This window comes from Muntiacus reevesi, chromosome 3, assembly GCF_963930625.1.
Source record: "Muntiacus reevesi chromosome 3, mMunRee1.1, whole genome shotgun sequence".
Lineage (NCBI taxonomy): Eukaryota > Metazoa > Chordata > Mammalia > Artiodactyla > Cervidae > Muntiacus > Muntiacus reevesi.
This window is the reverse complement of record NC_089251.1, coordinates 251,737,528-251,758,217: the sequence shown is the minus strand read 5'-3', so window position 1 is coordinate 251,758,217 and position 20,690 is coordinate 251,737,528. Positions and strand designations below refer to the sequence as shown.

Sequence of the window (20,690 nt, the reverse complement as noted above, 5' to 3'; positions counted from 1 at the left end):
TGCTCTTCTGCATTTTTACAGTTAACATAGGTGAAGTACTGGGTATGCCCATATCCATGTGTATATGTGTTTGATTTCATATTTTCAATCTGTCTGCTGCAGCCCCAGCCAGATTTGTAAAGAAGCTCAATGATTACAGCATAGAAAAAGGAAAACCTCTGATCCTGGAGGGCACGTACACTGGAACGCCTCCCATCTCCGTGACATGGAAGAAAAATGGCATAAACGTAACTCCATCTCAGAGGTGTAACATAACCACAACTGAAAAATCTGCGATCCTGGAAATCCCAAGCAGCACAGTGGAGGACGCAGGACAGTACAACTGTTACATTGAGAACACTTCTGGGAAAGACTCCTGTTCAGCACAGATCCTGATACTCGGTTTGTTGTGATTGCACATTCCCATCTTTGCATACATATAGCCATCGTGGCATGCTTCTTTCATGACTGATTCTCTCTCTTGGTTATAGAACCACCATATTTTATCAAGCAGTTGGAGCCTGTGAAGGTGACTGTTGGAGATTCTGCCTCCTTACAATGCCAGCTTGGTGGGACCCCTGAAATTGCAGTGTCCTGGTTTAAAGGAGATACAAAATTGAGACCTACTGCTACCTGCAAGATGCATTTTAGGAACAACGTTGCTACACTGGTTTTCAACCAGGTTGATAGTAGTGACAGCGGAGAATATATCTGCAGAGCTGAAAACAGTGTGGGAGAGGTTTCTTCCTCAACTTTCCTGACTGTTCAAGGTGATTGCAATATTTTTAAAGTGAATGAATGTGTTTCTTTTGGACAAGATTTAAAATATCTGGTGAGGGTTTTCTTTTTGGGAGAATTGTTCCAAATGCAAAGTTTTCTGCTTAAGTATTTCTACCTACAGATTAGCAGATTATCTTTTTTGATCACCTTTACAGAGAGAAATAAAATGACTAAATCTTCAGTTAGAAGGATCATGTCATCATTTGCCTCTATAATTAAATCTTTAAGAGAAACAAATAACCATATGCTTAAATCCCTACTCCCTGAGTGTCTCATTCAGATCGCTAGAAAGCAGTCTTAAAAAGTAAGAGAATCTGCTACATGCCAGAAATAGACCTTAAACTAATCAGTTTTTCTATTGGTGTACATCTTTTTACACCTACCATGTATCAGTGTTAATCACTCAGTCCTGTCTGACTCTTTGTGACCCCACGAACTGTAGCCCGCCAGGCCCCTCTGTCCAGGGTATTCTCCAGGCAAGAATACTGGAGTGGGTTGCCATTCCCTTCTCCATACCATGCGTCAGCATGCCATCAAATTAGAACTTTTGCTCCACTTAAAATTTACCTGCTCTTCCCTGAGTCCAAGTTAATTAAGAGTTGTGAATACCTCCTTATATCCTGGCATTTTTATAGGAATTCCATTATCTAGGTAACAATAATTGTGAGAAGAGCATTCAGTAAATTCAAACTGTCCAGAAGGATTCATTACGTTAATTCTCTTCCTACAGAGCAAAAGCTTCCACCCTCGTTTTCTCGACAATTGCGAGATGTTCAGGAGACAGTCGGGCTGCCGGTTGTTTTTGAGTGTGCTATCAGTGGATCAGAACCTATCTCAGTGTCTTGGTTTAAAGATGGCAGGCCAGTGAAAGACAGCCCCAACATACAAGCGTCGTTTTTAGATAATGTGGCTACTCTAAACATTTTCCAGACCGATCGGAGTTTTGCAGGCCAGTATTCCTGCACAGCCTCAAACCCTATAGGTTCTGCTACTTCCAGCGCCAGACTCATTCTCACAGGTGCGTGAATTCCTAAGCGTCTGTTTTTGTAAGTAAAATTGTCATAACCAAATTTGAAATTAGGGGAGGACGGTGTGTGTGACCTTGGATGGTCAGGTATGGAGCCTGAAACCTTGTCTTCCTGCTGTCCTCCCAGAGGGGAAGAACCCCCCCTTCTTTGACATCCCTCTGGCCCCTGTGGATGCTGTGGTGGGAGAGAGTGCGGACTTTGAGTGCCACGTGACTGGAACACAGCCGATAAAGGTCGCCTGGGCTAAAGACAACAGAGAGATCCGCAGTGGTGGAAACTACCAGATTAGTTACCTGGAGAACAGTGCCCACCTGACCATCCTGAAAGTGGACAAAGGAGACTCAGGACAGTACACGTGCTATGCTGTCAATGAAGTGGGAAAGGACTCCTGCACGGCTCAGCTCAACATAAAAGGTACCTTTGCATATCATATCTTAAGTGTGCAGTTTGGTTAGAACAGATAATATTTAGGATTTTTTTTTCATTTAGGACATTTTTGAACCACTGACATAAAAACAATGTTTCAGAAGAAATAAGTTTCTCTAGAGAAAAAAATGATCTTTTAAAATCTGCATTTCTCAAAAGTTTCTCTCCCCCTCCTTTTACTTTTTACAAATCTCTGGTTCTGTAACTGGCCATAAGTTATTCTTATCATCCATCCCATAAATCAGAGAACAGTTTAAAATAAGCTTGTTAAAACTAAAACACGCAACATTGTTAATCAACTATATTCTGATATAAAATGATTTTTTTAATTTAAAAGTAAAAATAAATACAATAAACTTGTGGAAGGAGGCAAAATATTTAGGAACCTTACATTAATATGCTGTGTTTAGTTGGTCAGCTTTGATTTTGAACTTAAAATAAGGCTTCTCTTTCTTGGAAAGCCTCCTATTAATAACCTACTTCTGGATTCCACTTCATATGTCCTTGAACTTTTCTTACAGAGCGGCTGATCCCACCAAGTTTCACGAAAAAACTATCAGAGACAGTAGAAGAAACAGAAGGGAATTCTTTCAAACTTGAGGGCCGTGTTGCTGGTTCCCAACCCATCTCCGTTGCTTGGTACAAAAATAACATAGAGATCCACCCAACGTCTAACTGTGAAATCACATTCAAGAACAACACACTTCTGCTGCACATCAAGAGGGCAGGCATGGATGATGCTGGTTTGTACACATGCAAAGCATCAAATGATGCAGGCTCTGCTCTATGTACATCTTCGATCATCATCAAAGGTAAGTCTCCTTGACTGCCCCCAGCATGGTGCATTTTTCCTTATTGCCCATTAGACAGTCATGTGTGTTTCTTCTTACATCTCAACCTACTTCTGAATTCCAGATATGTATTATTTAATCAGCTTGCTACAATTTCACTTATGTTTACTAAGGTATATATATAATGTATATATGTATTATTTGTACTTTAATTACATGTCCCAGCAAAGTAGGTGTCATATTATAGACTATGTATCTTAGCTTGTAAATCCCATCCCTGAATGTTGTCAGGTAGTTAGAAGTCTAAGGCTACTTTGAAATTCATTCATAAGTGACATACAAATTTTTATGAAGCACACTTGTTTTTAAATTTTTAAAAATTTTCATCATTGAATATTGTATTAGCTTTGCTTATTATGAGGTCTGTCAGATTCTGAAGCATTCTCTTTTCTAAGGATATTTCTACAGCATTATGTCTGACATATATTGCCCAAAGCTTTTAGCCTGTAAATGAATATTAATCTCATGCAAAAGGATGAAATTTACTCTAAGAGAAAAATGGATGGAAAGATGTATATCATTACAAATATACAGTCATAGCTTGAGGCAAAGAAATAGACTGTATTGTTTAAGGAGATTGTCTCAATCTGATCTTCTAACTGTAATGGCTTCATCCAGATGATTATAAGGCAGTTCATCAAAATCACTTTACAGTCTAACTTCATTGAACAGCTGGGAGTTAATTACCAACTCTGATGATCTAGCTGGCCATTTCAGGGTGCACAGACAATAGGCTAATATCATCAATAGATTAATATTACTAATAAGGTATTATCATTGAGTTAACTTGTAATTCAGATTTTATCATTCTTTTAATAGGACTTAAATGCATTTAAACACATTTAGTAAGATGAAGAATATGTGCTTAGCGGTAGCTTTTATTCATGATTTACATTCATGCTGGTTTTGCCATTGAGTAGATAGATAAATACTTTCTATAGAATTCTGAGGCTATTTAATACTTAGAATTTTGAAGAGTAAGGCATCAGAAGTTTTTATCTGTGCAATCATAAATGTTGCCATATTCTTCATAAATGTAGGTCTCAGAACAGTTCAGTAAAATCATTACATAACACTCAGCTGTACACAGCCTTCCCATCATGTTACTGATGTCTTCTTCATGGGTTTTCAGTTGAGCACTGAGCTTCAAGTCCTCATTCCTTTGGGCAAAGATTGGGTTTTTAAATGCTGCTGTAGCTACATATAATAACTAAATCTGAACATCAAGGAAAATCACATATTAAAATAGTGGGCTCATGGATTACTCAGATGTTGGCTTTCTTTCCCAAAGGATAGCAAGCATTGCGTATCATGAGCAGAATTCTCCAATAGGCTCTTAGATTTTAGGGTTCAGTGAAAATACAGCCGCACGCAAGTTTGAGAGCGTCACCTGCATACTATGTGACACCGAAGTTTATGGTAACTGCCAGTGCAATGTTCGTAGTGCTTAATCAGGACACAGCCGCTTGGGTCATTCATAGGCAGCATGGCATCTGCTCTTTCCTTGTTTTTAAACCTTTTTCTATTTTTAAAATCCAACACGTGTAACCAGTGTTTTCAGAAATAAAGGCGCGTGATTCAATTCTACTATAGCAATCAGTGCTACCTCTTAGAGGCAAAACGTTCTTTTCTGGAATTTAATACTTCTTTGTTTTTATGTTCCTCATGAAAATACCTTTTTAATTCTAGAACCTAAGAAGCCACCTGTGTTTGATCAGCACCTTACCCCAGTAACAGCAAGTGAAGGAGAATTTGTGCAACTCAGCTGCCACGTCTGGGGATCAGAACCCATCAGGATCCAGTGGTTGAAGGCTGGCAGAGAAATAAAGCCCTCAGACAGATGCAGCTTCAGCTTTGCTAATGGGACTGCTGTGCTGGAACTTAAGGATGTGACTAAAGCAGATGCAGGAGATTATGTGTGTAAAGCTTCCAATGTGGCTGGAAGTGACACTTCCAAATCAAAAGTGACCATTAAAGGTACAGATTTCTTGACACTATTATTTAGATTAACTGCTTATGTTTGCTGATTACAATTTAAATAAGAATGAAATTAGATTTTTGGAAATATCAGTTATTGCTCATTTGCAATTTATAGCCTCTTCTCTGGGAGAAGGCAATGGCACCCCACTCCAGCACTCTTGCCTGGAAAATCCCATGGATGGAGGAGCCTGGTGGGCTGCAGTCCATGGGGTCACTAAGAGTCGGACACAACTGAGCGACTTCACTTTCACTTTTCACTTTCATGCATTGGAGGAGGAAATAGCATCCCACTCCAGTGTTCTTGCCTGTAGAATCCCAGGGACTGGGGAGCCTAGTGGGCTGCCATCTATGGGGTCGCACAGAGTTGGACATGACTGTAGCGACTTAGCAGCAGCAGCAGCCTCATCACTCTAATTAAAATACTAAATCATTTCATGGCAATAATTTCCGTATGACTTTTCTGAAAGTACCTAAGTTCACCATCACATTTCTTGACATTTTTTTTCACCATATCCAAAAATATAACTAAATGGAGTTCCAGAAATGATCCTGTTTAATAATGTGACATAAGGTAGCCTGATTTGTTGTTCATTGTTATTGTTCAATCATTAAGTCATGTCCAACTCTTTGCAACTCCACGGGTTGCAGCACACCAGGCTCCTTTGTCCTCCACTGTCTCCCAGAGTTTGTTCAAATTCATGTCAAGTTGCAATGCTAACTAATAATATCAGCTAGCCTGATATTATATCCCTAAAGGAAATCTATGTAAGGAAACCAAGTCTAGAAGTATAAAACTTGATGCTATTGATGTGATTGTAGTTCAGTCTGCTTGCCATAACTGTAACTGGTTATAAATGTCTGTGAAATTGCTTTATCTTCTGCAATCCACTCATATAGAGTTCATAATATTTGTGACATTGCCAAACTCTTAAAGTCTACTTTTCAAAGAAAATTATATATTGCAATTTTAAGGTAATTGTGATAACAAAACATGTACATGTGTTTTTTGTTTTAGACAAACCAGCTGCCGTCCCAGCAGCTAAGAGAGCAGCAGTAGATGGAAAACTCTTCTTCGTATCAGAACCTCAGAGTATCAGAGTTGTAGAAAGTAAGTACTTCATGAAAAGTACATCTTCATCTATCTTGTACATTTTACTACTGATTTAATTTCAGAAAAAAATGGTTTTGGAAAATTAAATTTTTGTTGAATTGTTTTCATTGTTCCTTAGAAACCACTGCAACATTCATTGCAAAAGTTGGAGGTGATCCAATTCCAAATGTTAAGTGGACAAAAGGGAAATGGAGACAGCTGAACCAAGGAGGTCGAATACTGATCCACCAAAAAGGCGATGAAGCCAAACTGGAGATTAGAGACACCACAAAAACTGATTCTGGGTTATACCGATGTGTTGCATTTAATAAACATGGTGAAATTGAAAGTAATGTTAACCTACAGGTGGATGAAAGGAAGAAACAAGAGAAAATTGAAGGAGATCTTAGAGCAATGCTGAAAAAGTAAGTTCAGTAAAACATCGCTTTTGGTAATATTCCATTCATGGACTGTCCCCTCTAAGATTCAGATTGTGAAAGAAAATAAGCACATAGATATTTTTAACAGATAAGGAAATATATAGTATTTGAGTGGAAGTTAGTGGTGCCTTAATGTCAATTTCTAAATAATCATGAGAAAGTTTTGAGAATGAAGTAAGTTTTTATTAAAACTTTGAACAAAGGAAATGGCCTATAGATAAACCTGTGTCTAGACATAAAATTTTTGGTTCTATGTGTAATTTTCCTTACTCTGAATGGCTTTCTAGATCAACTGTTTTAAATATTTTCTATAATTACCAGTAATATCAATACCAATTATATTTCATCATGATTAATCAACATTTAATTTCTACACATTTCCCATGATATATATGTGTTCTTTATTAATATTTTCCATGATTGTTATCATTTTTCATTATTCTTTCAGTAGCCTCTTTTGTTGTAAAGTTTACAAAAATACTTGTTTTCTTTCCTTTCTTAAACTCTTTGATCAATCTCTGTACTTGGCACTGTGGTCCAGTCTTAATCCACTCCGTCTCCACATCCACATTTTTTGTTTGTTTCACAGTTTTGTTTGTTTGTTTAACATGGTAAAACTAGTAGTTATTAAATAAAGAACACAGAACTATAAATTTGTGAAAAAAATTTAATTATAATCTTTGAATGATAGACAATTCAGAATAAGTAGAAGAGAGGTAATTCATGTATATTTCTTATTTCATTTAGGACTCCAGTCTTAAAGAAGGGAGCTGGAGAAGAAGAGGAAATTGATATCATGGAACTTCTCAAAAATGTTGATCCAAAAGAATATGAAAAATATGCCCGCATGTATGGAATCACTGATTTCCGGGGTCTTCTTCAAGCATTTGAACTGCTAAAGCAAAGTCAAGGAGAAGAGACACATAGATTGGTATGCTCTTTGATGTATAGTATAATCTCTAAAAATTCACGCTTGAAACATCTAGCTTACGCCTTTTGAATTTCCAGACCCTACAGTTGTATAATATCGTAATATAACTTAAGCAGCATCAAGAATGGAAGCTGAATATAATCATCCATCTTCTGATTCAAAATCTTTTCCATATGTAATAATTCTATTTTTTTCCTCCTTAGGAAATTGAAGAAATAGAGAAGTCAGAGAAGGAAGAGAAGGAATTTGAAGAACTTGTATCATTTATTCAGCAAAGGCTGTCACAGACAGAGGTAAAATGAATCATGCTGATCACAAAATGAACAAATTATTGGAAATTACAAGGGAAGGAGTGACTAATGCATTTTAATTTTTTATTCTCCTAGCCTGTCACTCTGATCAAGGACATTGAAAATCAGACAGTTTTGAAAGATAATGATGCTGTGTTTGAAATTGACATTAAGATTAATTATCCAGAAATCAAGCTTTCATGGTACAAAGGAACCGAAAAACTGGAACGCAGTGATAAGTTTGAAATAAGCATTGATGGTGATCGACATACGCTCAGAGTCAAGAACTGTCAACTTAAAGATCAGGGCAATTACAGATTGGTGTGTGGTCCACACATTGCCAGTGCTAAGCTAACTGTAATTGGTAAGTAAAATCAGTGTTTTATTATTTTTTAAAAAAAAGGATGAGATGAATTTACTTTTGAACACATCACATGTGATATCAAACAAAAATATGTACTGTGTTATACCCACAGAGCCTGCCTGGGAACGGCATCTTCAGGATGTTACTTTGAAAGAAGGCCAGACTTGTACCATGACCTGCCAGTTTTCAGTGCCAAATGTAAAATCTGAATGGTTCAGAAATGGCAGAATCCTTAAACCCCAAGGTAGATACAAAACAGAAGTGGAGCACAAAGTCCATAAGCTGACCATTGCAGATGTTCGAGCAGAGGACCAGGGTCGATACACCTGTAAACACGAAGACCTCGAAACTTCAGCAGAGCTCAGGATTGAAGGTGGGTGAAAGAGTATGGCTGGAGTTATCACAGCATCGGTCAGAGGCAAATGCTATGCACGACCCCTGCATCCTTGCCTTTGCATGTATCTAAAGTGCTTGTGCGAACTCATTTCCCAGCACACTCATAGCAATCCATTCACTCATGTCTCAAAATCTATACAAAGTCAAAAGGGAAGTATTCCCATAAGTGCTGATTCAGTTTTGTAGTTCTTTTTGACCAGTAGACGTCAACTAAACTATGACATGACTTTCTAACTGTTATTTCTGATAAATTTCATAATTCTTCTAAATTCAATAATTTTTTGCAATTCTACTAAATGCCATAAATCTCACATCTCTGATTTTGAATCCTAGAAATAAATCTTAGAGAAAGGACCAGATTTCATGGCTATATGTCTTGAACATCTTGGCTAGGAGATGACAACTTGTTTATAGGAATCAATTTGACTCTATCTATATGAAGCTATGTAGATAGAATTAATAATATATGTGATATGTGATTAGCAGCTATTTTTCAAAAACAGTTATTTCATATGAAGATTACACTCCAACCTTCTGAATCTCTGAAATGAAATGGAATGTCAGGATTTAGAAGCAACAAGTTTTATTTCCTAAAGACCTACACCTTTAGACTGTATTCAACAACATTTGACTCTAAGGACCGGCTCTATTTCCAGGCATTGTTACCCATTTATAGCTGCTGAAATAACAACTGTGTGCCTTCTTATTTACATAAGCATTTCAAAATCTCTGACTTGCTTTACAGTGGATATCAAGGTCTGATTGTATTTTAAAACTCAGAAATTTTTAATAGTTTTCCATTTAAAGGATCCAGTCGAAACCACTTATTTTTTAAATAATTGCCTAGTTTTTCTATGATCCTTAAAAAAAAAAAAAAAAGCTTACCAGACCACGTATGATATCTAAGCTGCTCACAATGCTGTGAAACATTGAATTCCAGATGAAATTTTGCAGGAGGATCTCCACTCCAACCCCGTCTCCTCCTGTACACCTTGCCATTTGCAAGGGGTGGACTCCATGCCTGCCCACTGGTGCTGGCAAAGCAGGTTGCAGAACTCTTCAAAATGAATCCTGTGAAATTTAGAAGAGCAGATTTCCTATTGAGTTCAAAATTATTTCACAAGAAAAGTTATAAAGTTCACGTAATAAACAGTTCTAGAACCTGAAAGTCAGAATTATTTTACAGAGGAAAGAATTTCAAAAGGGAATAAAGTGTGTAGTAAGATGAAGTTTATGTTCCCTTTCTTTTGAAGCCCCCATTTCACTAACATTTTTAAAGTTTAAGTTTTATTCTGGATTATGAGCACCTTGACTATTTTCTTCATGTAAATATTCTAAGGACTTGCAGGATTTCTTTAAACTTTTCCACATTAATCTTACAGGAGTACACGTAAGTATTGAGATAATTTTTTGTTACTGATGCAAAGAAGTGTACTTTGTCCTTCTTTTATATTTTCAGCCCTTTTCTGCTATTTTCCAATCAGATAAAAAGTTGGGGCTTTGAACGCCTGAGGGAAAAGCACAGTGAAAGAAATTCCTCCTATACAAACTAAATTTGAGCTCTTTTTGTATTTAAACAGCTGAACCAATTCAGTTTACAAAGCGCATACAGAACATTGTTGTGAGTGAGCACCAGTCTGCCACCTTTGAATGTGAAGTGTCCTTCGATGACGCCATTGTAACTTGGTACAAAGGACCAACAGAACTGACCGAGAGCCAGAAATACAACTTCAGGAATGATGGTCGCTGCCATTATATGACCATCCACAACGTGACCCCAGATGATGAAGGTAACTCAATTGACAATGTCCCTGTGAATATATAATTTAAGCTTTTCCTGTTTTAGGTATTTCTTCTCTAGTTTATGCTTATACTCTATGATTCTATCTAGGTTAGTTTCCTAGGAAAGAAAAATATAAATGAATGTTTAAAGAAAGGAGTGTTATTTTCAAACATATGAGAATGCAAAGGTTTCATGATCTTTTTCCCTTAGGTGTGTATTCAGTAATTGCTCGACTGGAGCCCAGAGGTGAAGCCAGAAGCACTGCAGAGCTGTACTTGACAACCAAAGGTCAGAAAACACCCCATTCAAATCACACTGAGATTCTGGCAACAAAGTAACCTGCCAAGACAATTCTATTAAACTTTCTAAAATATCATTTTTTTTTTATTTTGCAGAAATCAAACTTGAGATGAAGCCTCCTGGTAAGTTAAAAAAAAAAAATCAATCCTTGCTTACAATACATTCAGTGTAATTTTGTAAGTGATAGAAGCCAAACTAATATAAAATATTATTCAGTAAAATTATCATCAGGAAATTAATACCAATGTTAGACTTTATGAGTTTGGGAAATTAGAGGTAATGAGGTCACATTCAGCTGACTTCTAGGATCAGGTCAAACGGTGTGGCCATAGAACAAAACAGATTGTCACGGGGAGTGAATTTGCATGTGTGGCTGCTTACAGAAGAATCTTAATATCTTTGTCTCTGTATTTTAGTTTCTGCTGTTGGAAACGCCTAACAACCAAACACATCTCAGTTGTCTGATAAATATCTGAGCTTTCAGTCTTTTGCTGGTTATCACTGTTAAATGTCTCTTTTCAGATATTCCTGACTCCAGAGTTCCAATTCCAACCATGCCGATCCGAGCAATACCACCAGAAGGTAAGAAAGACCCCCCACCCGCCCCCCGCCCCACCCCCCCACCCCCCGGCGCCCCACCCCGGGCTCCAGTATGGTAGCAGCAGGATGGCACCGCTGTGCTTCCCTGCGGCTCAGCGGAATCCACCTGCAGTGCAGGAGATGCGCTTTGACCCCCGGCTTGGGAATACTCCCCGGAGGAGAGAATGGCCATCCATTCCAGTGTTCTTGCCTGGAGAATCAGCATGAATAGGAGAGCCTGGGGGGCTACAGTCTGCAGGGTCGTAACAGTCAGACTCAGACACGACTTAGCATGAGCCAAACAAAAAACAAGCAATATACTACCTGCCACTAGAAAGTTGCCAGTGCCAAACCATAGTTTCCTTCCACTTTATCTTCTCCACGTGTAATTAGAAATCAAAGCAAAAGAGTAGTTGTATAAATAGATGCTATGTTTATGTGGTCTGACTATTGAACTGCTACTATACCGCCTTTGAAAAACTGAAAGAAATGCATGAGACTTTTCATTGTATTTCACACAAAATGAGAAACCAAACCATGTTACTTATGATGGCATTTATTTTTTTAGAAATTCCTCCTACGGCTGTTCCTCCCATACCTCTTTTGCTACCATTACCTGAAGAAAAGAAACCACCAGCAAAACGTGTTGAAGGTATTATATGTTATCTACCTAAAGGCCAAAATATAGGACTTAATTATTGAATATGCAGACCTGGAAAATATTGTTTAGTGCAACACGTTGGCCCTCTAGTGGTCAGCAGGTTGGATTGCCTTTCAAAATGTAAGCTACATGATTTTAGTATTAATTAAATGTGTTGGACATGTTGCTAAAAGTCTGAAAATCATTAGAAAAAATAAATATCATGCTTAATATTAAAATATTTTTTTAAAAATCACTTAAGCATTAATAGCAAGCTGATTTCACATTTAATATTTTCCTAACTACTCCATTTAGCAATAAAATACTAAAATCAAATCCTAGTGAAACTTACAGAAATAAAAAATACTAGTGTATAGTCAGGTTTTAAATTTTGTGTTTTTTCTCAATTGCACTATTAACTACTCCTTAAAATTCACTATTTCATTATAAAAATATGAGTTAGAATATCTTTGATTTTTTTTTTCTAAAGCTAAGGAAAGAGCTCGCCAATAAAATTTTGAGTGTGTCAGGGAATTGTCCCTCTTAAATATTTCAGTAGATAAGTTGTGCTGTTTCTGCCTGGAAACTTCTCAACCAATTAATCAACAGACTGCCTGGACTTTCTAGAGTTCTGGGGAGTTCAATACTGTTGTTAGAATTCTCCCAGCAACATCAGGAAAAAATTCTGTATGTCAAGGTCACATTTTCCCAAAGCCAAGCCACCATTATAGTAGTAGCCTCCAGGCTAATCCTCTAATAGCCATTAAAATTAGTGTCAAAAGCTTGAGAAATTTTTCAGCTAGCCTTAGGGGAAATCTAGTTAAAAGACAAAAAAATAAAAACCACTTCTAGTTTTATGATTAAACTATCTCAGTAACAAAGAAAAATATTTTTATAACTTACATAAACATAGTTAACTATATTTGTCTACTTCTGATAGTAAAAATGAGCAAGAATCAAATATCAAAAAATAGATTTCTGCTTATATTTGTTGTCAGGAATAATCATTCATCTTAATGAGTGAATTATGCTTTGAGCACTACTGTCAGCATGACTAAGTTTAAGTACCCACTGGGAAACTTGAGAAATTAAATCACATTTAAAAACTTCACAACAGTGTCATTATTCCTGAATACTAGGAGCCATAATCAAGTTATGATCTGGGGCCAGGATCAAGGTATATGTTAGCATTAACAGAAGAAAATTTCCATAATATAGCATAGGTGGAACTTTAATTTTACTAATTCACTTATTCTTATTCCTGACAAATTTAAAGCAGTCTTACCTAAGTGAAACAAAGATGAAATAGTGTACCTTTTCTATACAGATCACCTGGGTTTGCCCTGGATGTTTCAAAAGCTTGAAGCAGGCATAAAATCAGTGTGGGCTTCCCTAGTGACTCAAATGGTAAAGAATCTGCTGGCAATGCAGGAGACCTGGGTTCAATCCCCGGGCTGGGAAGATCTTCAGGGGGAAGATCCCCTGGAGAAGGAATTGGCAACCCACTCCATTACTCTTGCCTGGAGTATTCCATGGACAGAAAAGCCTGGCGGGCTACAGTTCATCAGATCACAATCAGACATGACTTTCACTTTCACTTACATATTCTTTCTCCTTCCCCCCAAATTTTTCTACTTTCTAGTCCAAGATCTTTCTGAAACAGGCATCTTACAATAATGTAGAGTCTCTTGTTATCATCAAACCATATGGAAAAAATAAATTTCAATAAACCACCCAGTCTCCTGAAAACATTTTAGTAAAATTTACATCTGACATCTTATTTTTTAGTGACCAAAAAAGCTGTGAAGAAAGATGCCAAAAAGGTTGTCGCAAAGCCCAAGGAAGAGGCACCACCACCTAAAGGTATTATGATTTATCAAAATTCCAAGAATTCCCCGGCAGTCCAGTAGTTAGGGCTTGCCACTTTCACTGCTGTGGGCCAGGTTCAATCCCTGGTCAGGAAAGTAAGATCCTGCGAGCTGCACTGCACCACTCCACCCCACCCCCCAAAATTCAATCTTACTGCTTTTCTCTTAGTTAAAAAAATTTAAGTCCAGATAGGGAAGGACAGAGGAAGACTAAGAGTGCGACTTTATAAAATAGTACCTCTTCATTTACTCACCCTCACACTCTTCTTTGACTCGGTCCTCACTTTCTCTTTCTCAACTTTCTTTATTTTCCCATTTTTCTCCTCCCCTGTCCTCCTTTTCCTGTGTCTGCCCATGACACCCAATGGCCACACCAGAGAGTTCTTATTGTCTCTGGATGGTGATTTAAAGAAGGCACTGCCCTCCAACGTATGGTCTTAATCTAGTCACTCAAATAGAATGTTTTAAAGGGCTGGTGCTAGTTTTGAGTGGTTGCTCCAGCCCAGTTCAGCATCTTTCCCCGTTCAGCTGAGCTAAATGTCAATACCCACAGAAGAAAAATGCTTTGTACAGGGGCATCAATTTACCTACTTTAAGTTTTCATTGTCACTTGGAAAATTTTTAGAAAGAAAAATAGATAGCTAAATTTAAGCAAACAGTTTTATTCATCTGGCTAAGATTAGAGAACAGCAAGCTCCTAAAAAGGAGGAAAATTCAGGAGCACAGGGGACTCCTTCACTGAGACTTTTTTCCTGAGTGGTCATTTTTGAAGTGTTACAGAATAAGGAGAAGCTCAAAAGCCATGGATAGTTCCTGAACTTTATCATTAATCCCTGAAAAAAATTATTTTCTTTTAGCATTATGTTTTAGCATCAGACATACTGAATATTCTCTTTATGTTTCATATTTTTAAATTGTTTTAAATCAATCTAAACTAGAAAAAAGTTTTACCCTTCCCATATTTTCGTTTGAATGGCATTGCAGAGCATTTCTGGTGAGCCAAATTTGCATCTTATAAAAGCATTTGGTATACAAATAGTATTCACAGATCATACAAATGACTAACAAGGGTATATAGGATTAGTAAGCATTAAAAAATGCATAATCTAAAAATAAACTTGCATTCTTTGTTTTCAAAGCTCTAGAGATTCCCAAGCCACCACGTCCTACTGCCTTAATTCCAGCAGAAGGTAAATGAAATTATTAAATATTCTATTTCTTGCTGAGATTTTTATCCCTGCATTGTATTCTTATGTACTAAGCTTCCAACTTATTATAAAATTGCAGTCTCCTCTGCTACAGTGAAATTAGCAGTCAAAATAATGGCTACTTTATATTGGGCAAATTCCAGGAAAGAAACCTAGGCAGATGTTTATGTAGCCTCTCTGCAGTGGACACAGGGAAAGAAGTGGTTAGGGCTAGAAAGGAGGGATCACCTCTTATTATTTCAGCTGTAGCTAACATGGATGTTAAGCATCATATGAATAATGTTAGCCTTAGTATTTTTAAAGTTGTCATACAAAAATAATTAATTGATTAGTTACAAAATTTCAAATATTATCCTTATTAAACTGACTAAAGGGTTATATTCAGTATTCAAAAATGTAGCTTTAAAATTAGTACTGTTTTTGAAAGAAGAATTGGAATTGTAAGTAGCTGCAGAAATATTAAATATAAATTCCATAAAAAGATCAAATATTAAGATATTCCATGGGAAAAAAGGTAAGAGTTTTACAAATTGGAGCTCCCACAAAACAATGGAAGATTGTGTTCATTTAAGAATATTTACTGAATGCCATTTTGTACACATGGGAAGAGTCCTCAGATTAAGAGTAGAATGTCTCTTGTCCCTCCTAATTGTGTTCCATAATCAACAAAAATTTAAGCAGAACCACAACACAAAGAAAACATAAGTAATCAAATTGATGCTAAAATCTGAGACGCTGATACTGCTAGATGACATGGACTTTTGTTTAGTGAAGTAATTGTGTGGATATAATTAATATGCTAATATTACTTTGTTTAATTTATTGTAGCACCTGAAATTATTGATGTATCCTCCAAGGCTGAAGAAGTGAAAATAACGACCATAACCAGAAAGAAAGAGGTTCAGAAAGAAAAAGAAGCTGTGTATGAGAGAAAACAAGCAGTCTACGAGGAGAAGAAAGTTTACATAGAATCTTTGGAAGAACCTTATGACGAGCTAGAGGTGGAACCGTATACGGAGCCGTATGAAGAGCCTTATTATGAGGAACCAGAGGAAGACTACGAAGAGACCCAGGTAGAAGCTAAGAGGGAAGTTCACGAGGAATGGGAAGAAGACTTTGAAGAAGGGCAGGAGTACTATGAGAGGGAGGAAGGTTATGACGAAGGAGAGGAAGAGTGGGAGGAGGCTTACCAAGAGAGAGAAGTCATCCAAGTTCAGAAGGAGGTTTATGAAGGTATGTATTAGTCGGGTGGCTTTTTTCTCTTTGCCTCATTGTTGCTCAATTCTATCTTCAAGGCTATTAACCTGATTCATGATGAATATGAAATAGATGAAAAGACTGTTTCCATTTTTAAAGTTAGAAATCTTTAGAACCTTTAAAAGAATTATTTTCTTCAGAGTTACTTTCATGCTTTGTAAATTTATAAATTGAATCATTTAGTCCTGTTACTAAGACTGAATTCTAAGTGCTCTTTTCTAATGCAGAAGTTCAAGTTTTAGTTTTACTACCTTACTATCTCTGCTTGATCTTGCTTCTAAATCTGGCCTGGGTAATCCTGTTATCAGTAAAGATCCCAAATACAGTAATTTACACAGTTGTATATTATTCTTTTTTTTTTTTTTTTTTAAATATTATTTTATTAGTTGGAGGCCAATCACTTTACAACATTTCAGTGGGTTTTGTCATACATTGACATGAATCAGCCATATAGTTACACGTATTCCCCATCCCGATCCCCCTTCCCACCTCCCTCCCCACCCGACTCCTCAGGGTCCTCCCAGTGCACCAGGCCCGAGCACCTGACTCATGTATCCCACCTGGGCTGGTGGTCCGTTTCACCATAGATAATATACATGCTGTTCTTTCAAAACATCCCACCCTCACGTTCTCCCCCAGAGTTCAAAAGTCTGTTCTGTACTTCTGTGTCTCTTTTTCTGTTTTGCATATAGGGTTATCGCCACCATCTATCTAAATTCCGTATATATGTGTTAGTATACTGTATTTACATCATTTGCAAACTGATACAATTTATTAGAATTTACGTATTCAACCACTCCTTTTATTACTGATTTTGTTAAAGAATCACGTGAGAGGAAAATTCCAGCAAAAGTACCTGAAAAGAAAGAAGTACCACCTCCTAAAGGTATGTAATTGGAATTATTTAAATAGACCACATCATCAACATCATGATCATGGCTTGCTGGGCAAAGATGTATGAATCACGAATTTAATCCAATAGACACAACTTCTTCTTGAAGCTTCATTGTATCAATGATTTTTTTCTAAGTATATCTACCTACATCATTTAATGTAAACATAAAAAAGATGATAAAAAGATTGTTGTGGTAAGCATAAAATAAAGCCAAAATACTTGAAGTACAGAAACTTGTACTTGAAGTTCAGTGCAACAAACTTATCTCTCTCTTTAAAAAATGAGAGAAAAAGAGAGAGACTACTTTAATAGAAATTCTAAAAGTACTGCAATTTTCTTAAAATGCTTACAGTTGTAAAGAAGCCTGTAGTTGAAAAAATTGAAAAGACTTCTCGAAGAATGGAGGAAGAAAAAGTTCAAGTCACCAAAGGTATTATTATTTAAAACATTTCATGCTTCTGGGTAGTAGCTGAATTGGTGATTTTTTTTTTCCCACCACATTATATTTTTTATACCTTCCAAATATTCCATTGTTGTTGTTCAGTCACTAAGTCATGTCCGACTCTGTGAACCCATGAACTGCAACACACCAGGCTTCCCTGTCCTTTGCTATCTCCTGGAGTTGGCTCAGATTCATGTCCATTGAGTCGATGATGCCATCCAACCACCTAATCCTCTGTTGCCCCCATCTCCTTTTGCCTTCAATTGTTCCCAGCATCAGGGTCTTTTCCATTGAGTCGGCTCTTCGCATCAGGTGGCCAAAAGTATTGGAGCTTTAGTTTCAGCATCAGTCCTTTCAATGAATATCCATTATGTACATCTATTTTTCTAATTTCAAAGTTAATTAAGGATTTTTCAAAAAAAACTTTCTCTGTAAGTTGGAAGGAATTTGATTTCAAAAAACTGATAAAACATTTCAAGTACCATGTACACAAGTAGTTGTTTACTAATATATAGTCACGTTAGTTATTTATATAGTCATCTAAATTAAGATATTTTTAAATTTTGTGCAAAACAATATTCTTCACAATACAAATGTATTTGTACATATTTTTTAAGTACCTGAAGTTTCAAAGAAGATTGTTCCACAAAAACCTTCTCGGACTCCAGTGCAGGAAGAAATTATTGAAGTGAAAGGTATACATCTTTATCTTTCAGCTACAAGTTTTAAACATTTTTATTTATGTGTATGGATATGTGTACATATATTACTGAACAATTTACAAATATGAAATCACCAAAATAAAGACATATTATATAATATACATGTTATGTTGCACATTTATATAATTTATGTAAATAATAATCTTGTTTTTAGTTTCACTCTAAAATTGCATAATTTTTTAATTAAGGAAGGATTTGTGTTTAATCAGTAGTTCTCTAACTTTACTGTGCAGTGTTTTATGTTACATATAATATTCCCATCCTCTCACTTATATGAATAAGCCCTAATGGATTTGGGAAAACACCACATCACATGTGAAGAAGTTGTCTCTATTTGATTCCAATTTAATAATATTTGATAAAGGCTGCATGGGTTGTTTGTCCCTATAGAGCAAAACATGATTTGTTTCCTTGTCAATACTGAATTTGTTCTTAAGCTATCATATTAACCCACTCATTCTGCAACTAAAAACTTAAATACAGCGTACACGCCATGTATTTAATCTGATGTCTTTTCCTGGAAAAAGAAATACTAATGTGAAATACTCTCTTTGAAGTACCTGCTGTACATACAAAGAAGATGGTTATTTCAGAAGAAAAGATGTTCTTTGCTACTCACACAGAGGAGGAAGAGGTGTCAGTCACAGGTACAAGGCAAATTTGAATATGGGGCTCATCTGGAAGGGCTTCAAATGGATTTTTATCTCTCTTCTTATCTAATTTGTGTTTATGTAGACATCTCTGTCTCCTTGTGAATCTGTCATCTTTTCATTTCACAGTTGTCTGTTTTAATTCGTATTTCAATATTCTTTGTAAATTGCAACATCACCTACAGTATGGCATACCAGGAACTAAAATGTACATTTTTTTAAAGTCCCTGAGGTACAAAAGAAAACTGTTACCGAAGAGAAAATTCATGTTGCTGTTTCCAAAAAGATTGAACCTCCACCCAAAGGTATTTGTGATTTATTCTAAGTTTAAACCCCTTTAAAAGTTTCAAAGTAATATTTTTTAAAAGTTCCAAATAGCTGAATCTGTTACTGTTAAATAATAGATTTAGTCACAGTCCACAGACCTATAGCCACTATATACAAAGGAAATCATAGGCAGGTGAGAAGACCCATGAGGAGGATACAGGAGAAAAGAATGACAATTCCCAGTAGGTCTGTTTCCCACTTCACTAAGCTTACGATCCAGTGACCAGCCATTTAGAAATAGAAATACAGTGTCCTGGAGCAAGCTGTTACCAGCTTACCAGAGCTGATGTTAAGTTTTCAGGAATTTGCTACCCAGCATTTAATACCTCCTTGATTAAAAGTTAAATTATATAAAATTAAATAAATTCTGTTTAAAACTATGGTAATAAATGCTCAAAATTCATTAGTTCCCCCTTTTACTGTGACTGTATTTCCGAGGTTATGTGGATTTCCTCTGCGTTGTGAAAATACTGGATCATTTTGCACTACTTCCTGTCCCTTCCGAACTCCATGACAGCGTCATCATGATCGGTAGCCAGGATGCATATATTTGCACCACCATGGAAATTAGAACTTGGAAACTGAGAGAGAAGACAAATTAGGGCTCCCGCCCCCTCACCACTGACCCTCTCCTATGCCCAGGCAAAATGTTAAACATTTAGGATACAAACATTATTTAAGATAATTGAATGCAGTTGTTCTAGTGCAGTGACTTTATGAAAGTAAAGTTTCTAAAACTGGTGTCTGAGAAACAGGCAGTATACCTCTGAGGAAGGGGCGTTCCAACCTGTTTCTAGGAAAGTAGAGACTCCATGGGTAAAAACGAATGACAGGCACGTTTTCTGACTAGCCACTAGCCCATTGCCCTTAACCCTTGATTATAACATAATTTCATTGCCTTCAATTGGTGTAAAACCAGAATATATTTCCTTTAAGCCTTACAACAATGTATGCCTTGTCAAAATGCACAGTTTCTCAAAAACAACCCATTTTTTTTGAAGTCCCTGAGCCACCCAAGAAACCAGAAGAAGTGGTCCCTGTTCCTGTTCCTAAAAAGGTGGAGCCCCCACCAGCCAAAGGTAGAATCATGTTTTTGAAAAATATGTGTAGTGTCTGTCTTCTTGTACCTTTTTCTGTTGGATCTGTGTGTTAATGAGATAGCATCTGTAATCCGGTTGTAATATACTTTATTCCTATGTATATTGATTTCATTAATTTGTGGCAATATGTTATGCAAATGTCAGTAACACTTTTAGACTCCAGACCATGCTAATTTGGTCTTTGTCAACTTCATGTAATATATGTAATGTCTCTACAGTATTGGTGTACTTAGCACGTATTTTCATCACAAGTAGAGAGTGTTAAATTACTTCCTAAATTCTTTCACTCTTACTGAGGATTTATGATTTAACATAATCTTAAGTGTCTCAGAAGGAGACTAGAGTTCTCAATATTGTTTCAACA

General features: G+C 36.5%; 1 protein-coding gene across 21 annotated transcripts in view; it reads left to right on the top strand.

The window, feature by feature from the left end:
* The window catches only part of TTN (titin), a 273,917-nt gene that overhangs the window by 94,719 nt on the left and 158,508 nt on the right, over window positions 1-20,690 (top strand). For all 21 annotated transcript variants that reach the window (XM_065931851.1, XM_065931850.1, XM_065931848.1 and 18 more), the window contains exons 91-116: window positions 103-381; window positions 471-749; window positions 1,490-1,777; window positions 1,914-2,201; window positions 2,735-3,025; window positions 4,754-5,041; window positions 6,060-6,152; window positions 6,274-6,559; window positions 7,322-7,505; window positions 7,709-7,798; window positions 7,892-8,159; window positions 8,272-8,532; window positions 10,136-10,345; window positions 10,549-10,626; window positions 10,734-10,760; window positions 11,161-11,220; window positions 11,786-11,869; window positions 13,646-13,720; window positions 14,865-14,915; window positions 15,762-16,166; window positions 17,014-17,076; window positions 17,438-17,515; window positions 18,145-18,222; window positions 18,807-18,896; window positions 19,124-19,204; window positions 20,228-20,305. In XM_065931851.1, coding sequence (XP_065787923.1) covers window positions 103-381; window positions 471-749; window positions 1,490-1,777; window positions 1,914-2,201; window positions 2,735-3,025; window positions 4,754-5,041; window positions 6,060-6,152; window positions 6,274-6,559; window positions 7,322-7,505; window positions 7,709-7,798; window positions 7,892-8,159; window positions 8,272-8,532; window positions 10,136-10,345; window positions 10,549-10,626; window positions 10,734-10,760; window positions 11,161-11,220; window positions 11,786-11,869; window positions 13,646-13,720; window positions 14,865-14,915; window positions 15,762-16,166; window positions 17,014-17,076; window positions 17,438-17,515; window positions 18,145-18,222; window positions 18,807-18,896; window positions 19,124-19,204; window positions 20,228-20,305 — 4,353 coding nt within the window. The remainder of the gene's footprint in view (window positions 1-102; window positions 382-470; window positions 750-1,489; window positions 1,778-1,913; window positions 2,202-2,734; window positions 3,026-4,753; window positions 5,042-6,059; window positions 6,153-6,273; window positions 6,560-7,321; window positions 7,506-7,708; window positions 7,799-7,891; window positions 8,160-8,271; window positions 8,533-10,135; window positions 10,346-10,548; window positions 10,627-10,733; window positions 10,761-11,160; window positions 11,221-11,785; window positions 11,870-13,645; window positions 13,721-14,864; window positions 14,916-15,761; window positions 16,167-17,013; window positions 17,077-17,437; window positions 17,516-18,144; window positions 18,223-18,806; window positions 18,897-19,123; window positions 19,205-20,227; window positions 20,306-20,690) is intronic.